Raw genomic sequence first — 16,344 nt, 5'->3', positions numbered from 1 at the left:
ATGAAAATTGATTTCTGAGCAATGCACAGCAATCAAAATTGAAATGACGGTCTGTCTAATCGTTTAGTGGGAAAGGGAGGTCTCCTCTCATGAAAACACCTATTTCAGGGCCATGAAGTCATCAGCCAGTGCAGAGCACCGTGACGGGGAGCATATAAAGCTCTGACAGCTCTGAGGAAAAGCATCGTAGATCCATACATTATCCTACTTCTCCTACTCTCCTGCAGCTCTAATAAAATTTTGCTTGTTTTCTATCCCTCCTCAATCCTGTCAATTAATACCCATCGGGTGAAAACGAGCCAAATCTTAACAGCTGCCTGCAGGCTTGACAACACAAGCACAAGCGAGATCTGAGATCAACACCGATCAGCTGAAGCAAAACTCATCTGACATCTTTAGAACGCGAGCAGCGTTTTACTGGAATAATAAAAAATATAAGATGAAGCAGGATGTCATAAACAGACAATGAGGTTTAAAAGGAACAAAAACTGGAAACTGCTCTAAAAACGTACTGTCGGGAAACAGTGTTAATTGACTGTTAATCTCTCCCAGACAGTCAGCAGTCTTCTGAGAGATTACACTTTATTTCTTTTATGTCCATGATTAATAGGAAAAGTCAAGCTTAGAGGTGAAAGTGAATAAACAGCCTCTAGGCAACAAGCTTGACACACATCCTCTATAAGTAAATGTACTATATTTGGCTGCTGCGAAAAGGAAAAAAGAAAATCAATAGGAGCTTGTTGTTTTTTTTTTTTCTTTTGCTCTGGATAAATGGCTGTTTGCATCATTGCTTTTTGTACAAACTACTCCATTGTTCAAGTGTTTCATCATTTGTTTCTAGTTGAGGGATTGCATTTAGTTAAAAATTTTAAATACAATGTTAGGAGCTTGAGCATCATCTCTCATCCAGTCACCTACAGACAATTTCTTTTCTTTTTTTTTTTTACAATAGTAAGAAAAGAAAAGAATATTGTTGCACACCTACTCTATTGCTGCCATCCCTACTGTCACAAAGCCCAGACGTGACATCAATCACAACTCTTTTACTCTTGCTGCTGACAGTGATATTTCTCTTATAATACCCTCCTGTGAATGTAGCCATCATACAAGTAAAAGTATTAGTTCCTCTGAAATGTGTATTCTGTACAATAGCTACACAACAACCTTGAGTGATGCTGTATGAGTATCAATTAAAATCACAACTGTTCATATGCAATTAAGCAGTTTAATTAATCAGAGCTAAATTAAAGATTAGTTATTTAAATACAATGTGTATTTATCTAGAATATTACTTTTGATATTTATAATGTCTTTTACAAGTAAAGGGAGTCAGGGTCAAGATGAGAAGCATTCATGATTGTTACACAACAGTACACACACAATGTAAATATACACAAAAGTATTAACATGTACATGTCGTTAAGTATTAGTGAAAGAAACATTGGAATACCGTACACTGAAAACAAAAGAGGTATAATATAAATAGAATAATTTATCCTCACAGCCATAGCAAGTCAAAACATAGACAATAATAGTCGATCACAGCATCTTCGACCAGCTGTGCCTGCCTCCAAGTCATTTATAATTTCCTTGAATTCATTTAACAAGAACAGATTCAGGGGGCTCTGCAAGCAGAGTGTAAAGCACATTTAATGTCCTTTTCCAGCATTTCCATATTGCATGCTTGGCATAAATAGCAAAGGTCTTGATTTAAAATTGAATGTCTTTAATCACAGAAGCATAGTAATTACCAAACAAACAATAATAGTTGTAACATATACTGTAAAATATAGAAAGTTTAAAGCTATCCAGGGTGAAACAGTGTAATGGAGTTCTGACTGCAGCTGGGAGCTGCTGCTGTGTGAAGACCAAGGCTCTTAGATGATGGAGGAGCCTTCTGCTCAGGAGTAAACTATACGTGCTTTCACAGAAGTCTCCAAAAGTCTCTAAATCACCAGAAAAAGTCACTAGATTTGTTGCTAGTTGCTTTATTTTAATAAAGTAGATGGAGGTGTCTTAAAACTAGTGCCAAAGTACTAAGCTGGCAACATTGTCTTAGTCGAGCTCTGCCATGTGCATAATTATAATCGGTGTCCCAGAAAAAATTGTGCACTGACAAATATTCTGCGTTGTTTGGAACATAAACTGTAATTAAATGCATTAATTTGTTTTACATGTTAGTTTTTCTGTAATTAATTGGAAATAATGCGCTTAAGTCCCACCCCTAGCTTAAATATTTGATACTTGAGGCTAAGTTGCTAAGGGCTTCTATTTGTACTAAATGGGTAAAGTGTGTGAGCGGTTGGTCAATACAAACCATAAGTTACTTGTGCGAGTAACTTCATGTATCTGAGGCTCTGTAGATGCAACAGATAGATACTTCTGGTCATTTCTTGCTGTGAATAACCTTCTGTTTCTAAATGTGAACACCCCAGCTGGGGAGTGCTGTCTAGAGAATTTGATCATATAAGACAAATCTAAGATTTATAATATGATGGTTGCCAGTTTGCAGGAAAAAAAAGTGCAAGCAGGAGTTTAAAAATGTTGGAAAAATTGGTTCTATTTGCATGAAAACATATATATACCTCTTACATTGCGTTAACACTGCAAAACAACTATGAAACATAGTTTTAAGATGTGATGAACACGAATGTGCTGCAGCAGACAGAATTTGATGCATATTGAACTGACAAGATGCCTCCATACAGAAAACATGTTTATAACTGAGCACAGAAGTCACAAGTCTTGCTTTGAAAGACAAAACTTAATTAAAAAAAAGAAAACATAGTTTTAAGGCATAAAAAGACAATGATCATTTCTGAGTGGCCTATTTGTGTTGAGATACTGACTCAAAATGAAAGCCCTGAGAAGTGGTGATAGATGGAAAATTCAGAAGCTTTGACTTTCCATGTAAAAACATCATGAGTTTTATTTTATTAGCAATTAGGACATGCTTTAAAGAAAAATACGGAACTGCTGGGTTCAAATAAAAACTAAGGGTAGTCAGGCGTAGACCCTAAGCACTAAATTACAGCCTTGTCAGCATAAAAATGGAAATGAAACATGCCTTCTTTATTCTACTGAACAAACTGCAGCTAAAATAAAATTTCACACAGCAACCTGAAGTGAAAAAATAAGACTCCTGCAATCCTGCAGTAATTTCAAACTAATCAGTGTTTTCTTGCATTTCCAGAAGTGGTATTAACAGTAGCATTAACATTTATCTAAGAGAAGAAAATTACCTTAGAAAGAGCTGGAACTGCACTCAAAAATGTGCAGTTTTTACAATGGCCTCTGCTTTCCAGTGATAAAAAAGGTCTGACTCATGGCTTTATTTAGAAATGAAATAACAGCACACTATGACATTTATATTCCCAACGGTTGAAATAAAAATACTTCACTGTTTAGCATTTTAAGTGCATCAACTCCTCTATTAAATTCCTGAACATCAAAAACTAATCTAGCTAATTATTGTGGCTGAAACAAATAAAGACATTACTGACAATTACTTTGGCTGCTGTAAACACCTGAAAATCCATCTGAAATCCTATTTTAGTTCTACATGACATGTGTTTAAAAGATGCATTGTTTATTGATTACATCTGAGTAAAGCAATGGACCATCTGTAATCACTGTTTCACCGTAAAACCAGCATGTAGCATGCAAAGCAGTTAGAAGGCAAACTTCTGAAATAGCTTATTTGGAAAAAGTTGTCTTGGGGTGAACTAGCAAAGTGTTAGCAAGAGCTGTTAATTGTAATTTACTCTGGTTCTGTTGCTGGCAGGCTTATAATGATGATTCATCTGATGCCTATCTTAAAAATTGCTGATTAATTGGTGTTGGCACTGATGCACTCACTCTACACAAACATTCTCATTGTTAGGTCTTTCTAGAAGCAGTAATACTGGTGGAAAGAACTTTGTTTCACGCCTGAAAACAGAGTTAGAAATGGCAACTCAGTCTGTATCAGCAGAAAAAGAGAAGGATGAAAAAAAATGGATTTATTGCCCACAAGCAAACTATGAGAGTAAGGCATCCATCTCTGAGCCCAACGTAGAAACAACATCAGCACTGCTTCTGAAAGTTGGCAGAAAGTCTATTATGAGATGAGATGAAGAGTGAGTGATGCTGATGAGCTTTAAGGTCTTTGTCTTTGTTGTGGTCCTACACTGAATATTATGTTGGGTCAGCACCTATCCTGAGTGCTAAGCTCTAAAGTACAGAGAGCTTATCACAATGAAAAAGGTCAAGGCATTAAAGAAGTGTGAGCAAACCACTTACATCATCAAAACTCTTAAAATTGAAAGTCCAATGTTTGTATACAATTCACTGTACTGCTTCATAGTAACAGTATAAGAACATTCATTTTTTTTTAAAGATTATGCATTATGAGTAACAGTAACAAGTGTGGAGGGTTTTTTAACAGTTTTTTTTATCTGTGCGAATTTTAGAGGCTGTACGATGGCTAAAAAAGAGACAGGTCAAGCAGCAGGTAACAAGTGGAGCGAGCGTAAGTAATCGTGTGGAAAAATAACAGCCACTGAACCACAAAATGCAGCAAGAATATTGCACTGGTCACACTGCATCATGCCTCATGTATCTGTGTGTATTTCTGTTGTTTTAAGGTACAGATATAGTGAATGCAGTAAATTTTAGATACAGATATATACTTTGTTTGGTAACTACAGAAGAATCTTATAATATGAAAAAAAATTAACTGTAATTGATTTCATACCAAACATGTACTACATCTTTTAGTGCAGCTGTACTTTAGCATGTCTGACTGATAAGAGACCCTAAAGTAAAACCAAAACACACTTGTGTGAGTTTATCTCATCTGGTCTGAAAATGCTAAGGGATTCCCAGTAGAAGCTGGAAAAGAGGCACGTGGACTGCTTTGCTTGAATCACTGTGACCCACTTCTGCATGAGTGACTGAACATGCATGAACAGAGAGCTCTGGCAAACAATAAACAATATACACATCAGTAATTGTGATAATAAAAATATAACTGTTTAAGTCTTTGAAAGTCTCCTTTCTGTGATTTCATGATACCACTTTTTTTCCACAGTTTTTATTTTTACAGTCTGTCATTCATTTCCAAAGGCTAGTCTGGATTGTGCAAGTTTTGTTCTGTAAAGAAAGAGATAATCCCAAATACTTGTGATTATGCAGATGGAGCTTTGTTCTCAAAGCTTGTTCTTCCTCCAAGAGCTGTAAAATTATATTTGTCTACCATGTGACAATGACAGAAGCTGGATAAATGCTTCTGCAGCAGGCTGTGGGGGAAGACTTGTAACTATATTTTGCTAGTGCCTCCCTCCAACCTTGTTATATAATCCCAGAAGTATAATTTTGTTCATGTGATATATTACCAGCTCAGTTAGCAGGTCAGTGTCACTAAATATGACAAGATGCTGCTACAGGTAAAGTATGAAATAGCAATTATTCTCTCTGCATCTTCTTCACTTGTTGAGGCAGCTGGAACCAGCACAAAAAGCAACAGGCCAGTTAAAGTCAGTGTTTTTCAAATGGCCCACTGTAATAGTACTGAGTTCCATTTGAAGAGAATAGCATACAACTCCCAGGGGCGCTTCCTGAACTAACATCACTTAATATAAAACTGCCCAAACTAAGCCAACAGTCCAAATCCCTTGCAGCATGCTCTGAATACTGAGACTTTATGTTCAACCCAGTGAAATTCGCAAATCCCAGCTGGGACAGATTGGCTCTACAAGGTGTCACCGTGTATCAGCACTGTTAAGAGTAAAGTTGAAAGAGAAGAAACGCACATGTAGCAAAATGTGGAATGGCAGCTGCATTCAGGCTCCCTCTCTGCTGATTCAAGCCCTCCGTTTTACAAAAGCAAACTCAATCTCCCTCAGAATGTCATTATAGGGAAATCCATACGGTGAGCGGGCGGAGCAGCCAGATCTGAATCTTATTACAGTGAAATAGTGGCAGGTCGGCGCTGTGGGATGGCTGCAGAAGTGAGAGAGTATGAACTGTGTGTGGATGTGCATGTGTGTGCGTGGACTATTGGTCTGTGGCAGCTTTGACAAGAGAGCAGCAGGGCAGCGCTGGCAGGTGAAGCCAATGTGATATTCTGTGAGTTCTCTCGGTGAATGTGTCACAGGTAGACAGCCAGGCCATCTGACGATGAAAAAGGCCATCTCTTTTTCACTTAACCCCTTCTCTTTATATATCACCCACCCAATACCTTTTATTCTTCATCTGCTTCCCCCTTTCACTCTTTCCAAATTCATCTCTTGCTAACTCTTTTTCTTTGTCAAAATCCTTTTGGGAACTCCCTCTCTTTGCTTGTTGCATCCACGTCTTTTCCCAAATCCTCCTTATTACTCCCTCACTATATGCAACTTCACTATGTCTCTTTTTTATTTGTCTATCAATCATTCTGTATAGCTACTTGTTTTCCTCTCTTTTATCCATTAGTAGGGCCACAGTTGTATCTGCTGCTTCTAATGTGTCTCTGTAATCACTTGTGGCTTCACACAGAGAGCTGTGGGTAGAGAACAGAGGAACAAAAGCAATCACCTACTCAGCAACATGTTACTTCTGTGTTGCGTTAAAGGTGAGTGGGTCATCTTTCAGCTTCAGTTCACTGTGTCATGCTGTCAACAGGGAAAAAAGTGTGGAGATGCGTGTGCTCAGTTGTGCATCAGTGTGTGAACTGCAGTGTGAATGTCTGCAAAGTTTGGAAAAAAGGGTTTGTGAGCATCAGAGGGTTGGAGAAAAAAAAGCTAAAGCTTTGCATCATGTATCTGTATGCCAGTATGTGAGTATGCTGCGGGGTCAGGCAAGTGGGTGTGCCACTGTGTGGGTGAATGCATGGTGTTTAACAGGATTAGCTATCCTGGGATTGAAGACTATGTGCTATATGTCACGATTTTAATTTTGCTGAGTAGAATATGGCAGCAACTTAAGTGCTTCCAGATGTCTAGAGGTTTCTTCATTTTTTTTTTTTTAATTTCTTGAGTATTCACATCGTGAAGATTTGAAATCTACCCTCATAGCCCCTTCTCATATTTTTCAGTTTAACTATAGTAACAATTTATACATTTAAATATCTTTTAGCAATTGTTAAAACAAATATAAAGCAGAAACATGTCATAAATTTTAAAAAAATTATAAGTTTTTAATGTACAACCCTACTAACCAAAAAACATGGTCTACTGTGCTAATTTTATTTAGAAATAAAATGGTTTGCAAATAATCTAAGCCCTACATTTAATTAAAGATTGAGGTTAACAGAATATCAAATGTACAAATGAATTTAATAGTTTATTTGCTATAAAACCTTTGCTTAATTTAAGCTTAGCAGCACCAAGACATTTTAAAAAGTTGCAACGGGAACGTATAAAATCATTTCTTCTCTGAAGAAAGCTAAAGCAGTAATAGCAATAGTTTTGATATAGTTTTGTTTTTTTAATTTTATTTAAAAATTTAAATTAAAATTAAACTTCAGCCATAATTTCAGCAGTTTGTTGGCTCTTCTGTAATTTCTTTTCAACAGCCTTTTTTAGCATTCAGACTATTAAAAGGAAAGGAATATTGTTGTAATACATAAAAAATATGTTTGGGCATTAATTTGCTGAAATATAGACTGCCACTGAGAAAGACTGTGCTAACATATGTTGCTCCAAAACCTTTATAACGGTGTTTATTACAGAATTAATGGTACCTAATGTGTAAGGTATCAATGCCATGTGCACTTATCCTTTTCCATTGACCTTTAAATTGTGTGGCGTCAACAAGCCAGATAGTCCTGCTGCTTGAAGGATCCATCATCAGTGATTTCGAGAAGAAAGTTAAGCTTTGGTTTGGATCAGGGTATGAGAACCTGTGTTCTTATGCAGAGTTTTTTTCTAAGCCCAAGCATTTCCACATCATAATAGTGCCATTTGATAGTGTTGCTATCTGAGTGCCTGAATTTCACAACTATACAATACTGACTGAGCCTTTCCAGGATGCTCTTTTCATACCTAATTATGTCACTGACATAATTAACCTCAGTATGTGCATTGCATCTGTCAATGAGACAAACATGACAACAAAGACCATGTGTCATGGTAGGGTTGCAGAGACACACCAACTAGCCAGGCAATGTATCATAATACTATAGAAAGGTGACAGCAGCTTACATTGAACACCTTCCAGGGTAATGCTGTGACAAGTCAACTAGAAAACTCTGCAAAAAGCACTGCAATTAAGCTCACAGAGTAGCTGCCTGAGGCTCATCACTCAGCAATCACTGAACAAATAACCAGGACAAATGAACCAGTATCATGCTACAGGAAGTAAGACCAACAAGTGTGAGCAACCCCGCTAAGCGATGACATTTTGCTGTTCTTTTTCTTATGAAGTAAGGTAGCTCCCCACATCAGTGTAAAAGTAAGAGTGGACAAAATACTGGAGGCACATTTCATGAAATTACAAACCAATTCAACACAACTACACACCACTACAGTCTCAAATAATTATATCATAGATCTGGGTCAATAACTCTGGCACTGGACCACAGAATCAATAAAAGCCGTTAATATTAACTAAGACTGCTATTGCACGGGACTAACTTCTTCAGGTAGCTCTAAACACACAGTACACAGCCATATAGTATGATGTTCTAATAAATAATCTTGACCTTGATAACCAGTAAGCAGCTCCTGGCTATTCCTACTGGAAATATTGCTTCAGTACAGCAGGACCGTGTTGTTCAGATGTTGCTCTTTTACTCCAGGGTATACACCATCTCATTGTTTACTGCTCCAGCAGTGTGTATGCTTAAATAATTAGCTGTTAATGATTATACTGCAGCTGAACTGACAAAATATAAAGAATGGCTGTAAATCTAATGCAGAAGAACCAGAAGAACTTGACTCGCTTATGTAATTATAAACCAAGTATTAGCTTATATATATATATATAAATTATCCCGTTGCCCTCCGTGGGTGGTCTCATCCATCCAAGCTTGGGTCCTCTACCAGAGGCCTGGGAGCTTGAGGGTTCTGCTCAGTATCTGGCTGTTCCTAGGACTGCACTCTTCTGGACCGAGATGTCTGAGGTTTGTCCTGGGATCTGCTGTAGCCACTCTTCCAGTTTGGGGTTACTGCCCCAAGTGCTCCGATGGCCAGGGGCACCACTGTTGCCTTCACTTTCCAGGCCTTCTCAAGTTCTTCTTTCAGGCCTTGGTATTTTTCCAGTTTCTCATGTTCCTTTTGCCTGATGTTGCAATCGCTTGGTATTGCGATGTCAACCACAATGGCTTTCCACTGCTGTTTGTCCATCACCACAATATCTGTCTGTTTTGCAGTTACTATTTTGTCGGTCTGGATCTGGGAGTCCTGCAGGATCTTAGCTTGGTTATTCTCTACCACCTTCAGAGGTGTTTCCCACCTTGACCTCAGGGCTTCCAGTCTGTACTCCACACAGATGTTCCTGTACACTATACCAGCCACTTGGTTATGATGCTCCTTGTACTCCCGCAGGGTATCTGATGACCAGCAGGGCATAGCTGTTAATTGCCCGGACCGTGTTCTTGCCATTGAGCTGACTCCTTAGGACTTGCCTTACTTGTTGGAGGTATTTGGCTGTGGCTGCTTTTCTTGTGGCCTGTTCGAGGTTGCCATTTGCTTGTGGGATTCCAAGGTACTTGTAGCTGTCCTCAATGTCTGTTATTCTGCTGTCTGGGAGTGAGACCCCTTCTGTATGAACTACCTTCCCTCTCTTTGTCACCATCCGCCCACACTTCTCAAGTCCGAATGACATTCCGATGTCATTGCTGTAGATCCTGGTTGTGTGGATCAGTGAGTCAATGTCTCGCTCGCTCTTGGCGTACAGCTTGATGTCACCCATGTAGAGGAGGTGACTGATGGTGGACCCATTCCTGAGTCGGTATCCATAGCCAGTCTTGGTGATTATTTGGCTGAGGGGGTTCAGACCTATGCAGAACAGCACAGGAGACAGGGCATCTCCTTGGTATATGCCACATTTGATGGACACTTGTGCAATTGGCTTGCAGTTGGCCTGAAGGGTGGTCTTCCACTGCTGCATTGAATTTGCAATGAAGGCTCTTAGAGTCCTGTTGATGTTATACATCTCCAAGCATTCCATGATCCATGTGTGTGGCATTGAGTCATATGCCTTGTAATCAATCCAGGCACTGCACAGATTGGCATTCCTGGTTCTGCAGTCCCGAGCGACTGTTCTATCTACCAGCAGCTGGTGTTTTGCTCCTCTGGTATTTTTACCAATGCCCTTCTGTGCTGTGCTCATATATTGATCCATGTGTCCACTTATCTTAGCTGCTATGATGCCTGATATGAGCTTCCATGTGGTGGGGAGACAGGTTACTGGCCGATAGTTGGATGGAACTGTTCTGGATCCTGTTGGATGGATCCTTCTGGATCAGGATTGTCCAGCCTTCAGTTAGCCATTCAGGGTGGGCCCCATCCTTTAGCAGCTGGGTCATTTGTGCTGCCAGGCGTTCATGGAGTACAGTTAGCTTCTTCAGCCAGTAGGTGTGAACCATGTCAGGCCCTGGTGCTGTCCAGTTTTTCATACCTGAGACTCTTTGTTGGATGTCTGCCACTGTGATGGTTACTGGTTCTTGTTCAGGGAGGTTGCTGTGGTCAGCTCTTAGATCCATCAGCCACTGTGCACCGCTGTTGTGCAATGCCTCCTCCCATATGCTTTTCCAGTATTGTTCAGTCTCTGCTTTGGGGGGTCTGCCATGTTGTTTTTACCCAGCCACTGAGAGTACACTTGAGAGCTGGTTGAGTTGAGAACAGCCGGTTTATTCGCCTTGCTTCAATTTCTCTCGTGTACCTCTTTAGGCGGGTGGCCAAGGCTTGGAGTCATTGTTTGGCAGTTTCTAGTGCTTCAGGTATGGGCATCTGGCTGTACCTCCTGGGTACCTGGACCTGCACCTTTCTGGAGCTCTGATAGTTGGCTCACTTCTCTCCAAGCTGCCTTGATTTTAGCCTCCAACCTCCTCTCAGGTGTTGATTGTGGGTTTCGAAGATTCCATATTTCTACATGTAACCCCTCTGACTAGGGTTACTGGAGTAGTAACATTCCAACAGAGCCTTGTTCTCGCCTCTCGTCCATTTCCGTCTTGTTCCAGTAGCCCACTTCTCGCCAGGGTGCTCTGGTTCCCCAGCACCTGACGCACCGGGCGACGTCTGAGCCGGTATGTCTCGTGTTCCCTTGTCTCTCATCATATGAGGTAGGCAGTAGTGTAGAGGGTCTTGCCTAGGTGTTGGTAATTGCCCGGCCGGGATGTGAACCCGGGTCCCCTACGTAAAAGTCGGAGGACTTACTCACTGAGATATCCAGCCGCATATATATATATATATATATATATATATACTTTTGTCTGTTTCTGTTCAAGACATATATCATTTACCATATACCATAATGTGTATCTCTATATTACATACATATTCCATACAAATTTTCTTATTTTTACCATATTATTTTGTTCACTTCCTTTATTATACATCATCGTCATTATAAACACATACACATCATCATTAGAATGCACATGTACTACAATGACATTTATTGTCCCTAATCTTAATGCTACATTTTGTTAAAGACCACCATACTTGGCATTTAGAGCATCCTGTCAATTTTCAGATATGTAGATTTAAGTCTACCCAAGAAAAAAGAGAGTCCGATCAAAAACAATCTTTGAAGTGTAGGTGGTACATGCAACAAATGCAGTCGTATCCCTGCTTTACACTAAATATGATCAGACGGTGTGATATAAACAGAGATAGTTTTACCCGAAGGCCTTAATCAAATTAATCAGCTGTCAATGAGACACTCATGAGAAATAGATGGCAAAACAGGAAACAACTTCATGAAGGTGATAGTTAATTTTAAGGCTGTAAATAACAAATGCAAAAGAAAATACACAATTTAAACCTCAACTATGGATATTTCAATACAAACATTGGTTTATTTAACAAATATAAATAGAATTCCTCTCCCTATTTTTCTCTTCGCGCACACATACAGTATAAACGCTCACACCGCATGTAAAGATTTCTTACCCGATATTTAGATAGGTCGATCCTCAATGAGTTATGCAGCTGATCCAGCAATTTGACAAATTTCTCCCTCTGTTAGAATCGAAAATGAATAATTCAGTTCATACTCAAAGCACTGTGGCAAAAATTTATAGCACTGCATGGTCTGTGTCTTTTTTTTGCCAGTGGTGATTCATTTATACTTCTTGGAAGAAAATTTTGTTGTTTTGCTGCACCGAAAACTTGGATTGCTGACAAAAAATATATTATTTTAGGTCTTTCAACATTAGCTTATTAAAAGTTTAAAGGAAAACACTGATAGATTTCTGAGATTTTAACTACACAATTTCCTTCAGAAAAATACACTGAAAAGCATCTACAAAATAGTGGTCAGCAATGTCATATAAACATATATTCAATAACTTCTCGTCAGACAGCAAGATAATAAAAAATGCACTTACCCCAAAGTTAGAGGCAGCAAACCGGTCAGAAGCAGAGGCCGTGGTTGTGGTGGTGGTAGTCGTGTGGGCAAAGTAGGCATTAATATTAGCAAGCAGGTTGCTCATCACTGCTGGCACACCAGGACACATGTATTTGGCAGACAGACAAGAGAAATGCCTGCAGAGGAGAACAAATAGTTATCACTCTACAGAAGGCTGCTCACCGAGTAAGAAAGAGAAGAAAAACACAAAAAAGTTACTCTTGCAATTGAGGAGAAACAGCTAAAGAATGACCTCCTAAAAATTAAAACAAAATCTTCAAGTCACGATTTTATATACACAAAGCTGAAAGTATTTAAAATACTGCTCAGAAATATCCCCCACCCTGCTTTAACCAGCTATGAGCAGTTGTTTTAAATACATCACAAGTGTACTTCTTTATTATTTTCACCTTCAGACTGCTCCTTAAAAATGGTTTTATTTTAATGTTCCAGACAATTAGTTCTATTAGAAGGGCTAGGACAAAAGTAGTCCACTGACCCATTCAAAAAAAAAAGTAAAAGAAAAAAAGAAAAAGTGTCTATAATGACCATGACAAAAGATGTTATAAATCAAAACTGTATAACCAGAACTACTAACGATATGAAGCTGCCTTGTAATAGACGTACAAATTGTGGAAGTAAATTAGGCGATCCTTTGTTTGGTGAGAAAGAAAGTTTACAGAGAACTGTCAAAAATTATTACATTCTGTGATGGATGCCACACAGACAAACGCCCGCATAGCAAAGGCTAGTTCAACCTCCAAGGTTAATTTCAAACAAATATGCTCTGCAAAAACTAGATCTCAGCTCTACATGGTGCTCAAAAATTAAAAGTGACTCTTCCCAGAGGATGGATTGAAACAGGAGGCTGTCCCAGCTGAAGATGAAGAATTCTGTTTGAATAAATCTTGTTTAGGATGTCAGTCTTCCATGACATGGTGGCTCTAAAGCACTTAACAAAGGCAACAGGACTTGCTTTTCCCAGGCGACAGGCTTCTTCAGTTCTGACTGATGGTTGGGGGAGTTTTAAGTGTTAAAACCTCTCGTTAGCTCATTAGCACTTTGAGATGACGTGTGAGTTGTCGGGTGGCATGTCAAGGTGTGAATGCCAGTTCAACTATCTGGGAAGAGATCTCAGTATTATACCTTAAGTGTTAGGATCACCTTTACCTTCTTATCAGTTGGAACTCAAGAGGCTTGGATAAGAATGAGAAAACAATCAAACTGTCTTGTTGTCATGTGAGTTGCCTTGCTATGGTTTTACTTTGAGCTTTCCTTTTTTCAACACACATACGCAACAGTGCTGTTCAGCAATGATTAAGTCCTGAAGCCGGAAAGGCCTGGTTTGAGCAGGGATCTCTGCATGAGTGGAGAGCAGATGCTTTTTTTAAACACTTGATCCGACCACTTTACAAGTCATGTGGAATGTCTCCTACCTAATAATTCTGGATTATGTGGGGTGTGCATAAAGCCTGGCTGCCATTCTCTCAATTCTCATTCATACACCACAAAAAATGACTGCATCATTCCACATAGTATACAGTATGTAAAATTCATTGTTAAGAAATTGTGTGTTTACTTTATTTTTTAATAAAACAGCATACACCTGGACTTTTTTTTTAATATCAGCCTCTGGCATGTCTGATGGTAACAGAACATCTGGACATATAGCGCTTCCTGAGAGCTCAAAGGCAGCAATTGTAAGCTGAGCTCTATAAATGTAACATTTGCTCATTCCTCTTATCTGTGGAAAAAAACAGATTTCCATGCACTCTGCAGTCATATGAACCACAAAATACAATAAAAAATAAAATGTTTTCCTAACACTCTGGTCACACATCAAATGTTAAATAGAGGCATCTTCAAAAGACAAAGAAATTAAAACAAAATATTTACCCATATTTTTATTTGCATAAATAGAAATTAATAGTTTTGCAACATGAATTTTATTTCCATAAAATCTGCCATATTTGATAAATATGTAATCTGTGTCATTTTCCATAAATATTCTTAAATATTTGATGAGCTGCATTGATCATTGGTCCTGAAAATGTGGGTACTATGCTTGGAAACAGACATTTTGAAATGAACATCTTGCTCAGTGAGTCATTGCTTCATAAAGCCACAGAGTTATGTGGAATAATGATTTCAGATTTACTCCCCCTCCTAAATGGAGCCCATGTAGACATGCATAAACACGCATACAACCACACTCACACAAACACAAATATGTTCTCATTGGGAGGCCTACTTAATTACTCTGCTTTCAGCCTCCAAATTACCCAGAAGCACTTGGGGTTGGTCAAGCAAAGAGAGTGATACAAAGAGAGGGATGATGGCATCCGCTGAATTCCCATGATGCTTTTGGAGCTGGATCTCTTGAGCCAATTTTTAATAGAGAAGGAACTGAGTAACCTAATGTTGCCCTGCTCTGGTTTTTACCAGAGGCTGAGATGTACTATGCATGTATTCCCATATCATATTACAGCTTCAGACAGCTGAGAGAAATGAGAAAAAAAGATAATGAGAAATGAGGATAGATAATCAGAGGTAGGAGGTGGGGTATGATGATAGAGTGAGATGCAGATAACATGAGGTAGCTTATGTTGACTATTGTTGTGGAGGGCACAGAAGGGAAAGTGTGTCCTCACAGCTACTTTGATTTATGCAGCCATCATGTGAGGAGTGACGAGGAGTCAAGGTTCAATGATGAAAAAAGTGGAAAGGTAAGGCCTTTTATAAATTCCTGATGAAGCATAATCAGTGTTGACATGAGAAATGCCAAGCTTAAACAAGGTTCAAGCCTAAAGCATTAACTCCAGCTGATAAAGCTGGTAATACGGCCACTTACTGCTTCGCTTGTCTGCACTCTAATAACCCTCCAGATCCCTCATATTGCAATACACTGCCATACTGAAACAACAACTCAACATCCAGCAACTCCACACAATTTGCAGCACTAAAACAAATATGTCAATAATATTCATGTTATATTTAAGCTATTGTTGTAATAACTGCACTTATTTCTTGTGTGGACACTTTGTGACTGTTGATGCAACATGTTTGGGATCTTGATAAATTAGAAACTGTTAAAAGCAACTTTGTGGGGCTAACTGGAAAGCCAATGACATGATGGCCCTACAGGGAAAGCAGGAAGGTTGATAAATAAGCTGCTGTGGGGGAAATCAAATATGCTTGGGGTCTAATGGAAAAAATAAATAAATAATAAAATGCAGAAACAAGGCAAAGTGGAAGAGCCTTGAAAAGAACTGAAAAAAAACTTCTTTAATCTCTTTTTGTTACAAAATTGTTACTTTTTTCAAATTTTAAGGAAAATTATATAAAGGCCAATAAATATTTCAGAAAAATATTTTTCAGTTTTGTTTCATCACTAGACTGCACAAAGGACAAATTTGAGTTGAGCCTTTTATTTAACTTGACAATACAGTCTGTGTGTAATTAGTGTCTGATTTACTTGGGCAGCAGCTAATTACATAGTCAGCTTCTGGGACTGCCCAACAAGCACATTCTCCAGGTGGCAGAGAACTTAAAAGATGCAATCTGATGATGTTGTGAGGTTTTCTAACAACAGCTCAGACTTTGCTCATGATGACAAAGCAAAGATACTCAGTACATTATCACTAAGTGGATTCATGAAATGCAACAAAAGTAATCAAAAAATGGTTAACAAGAGTTAAGAGGTGCAAAGAAAAGCGGTCTCATATTTTACAGAAACGCCTGTATTTGTATTTTTAATGGAAAAAGTTGCCAAATTTTATTTAGGCTTTTTAGCTAAATTAAATTTTTAAC

The 16,344-nt window shown here is 38.7% G+C and overlaps 1 protein-coding gene across 5 annotated transcripts in view; it reads right to left on the bottom strand.

Moving 5' to 3' along the window:
• The window catches only part of LOC121641896 (protein unc-13 homolog C), a 94,997-nt gene that overhangs the window by 45,459 nt on the left and 33,194 nt on the right, over positions 1-16,344 (bottom strand). For all 5 annotated transcript variants that reach the window (XM_041988263.1, XM_041988272.1, XM_041988289.1 and 2 more), the window contains 2 exons: positions 12,515-12,671; positions 12,078-12,146 (listed from right to left, as the gene is read on the bottom strand). In XM_041988263.1, the coding sequence (XP_041844197.1) occupies positions 12,078-12,146; positions 12,515-12,671 (226 nt within the window). The remainder of the gene's footprint in view (positions 1-12,077; positions 12,147-12,514; positions 12,672-16,344) is intronic.

This window comes from Melanotaenia boesemani, chromosome 1 (assembly GCF_017639745.1).
Source record: "Melanotaenia boesemani isolate fMelBoe1 chromosome 1, fMelBoe1.pri, whole genome shotgun sequence".
NCBI classification, from domain to species: domain Eukaryota; kingdom Metazoa; phylum Chordata; class Actinopteri; order Atheriniformes; family Melanotaeniidae; genus Melanotaenia; species Melanotaenia boesemani.
Note: the sequence above shows the minus strand (reverse complement) of the source record. Positions and strands in the feature narration are given on the sequence as shown.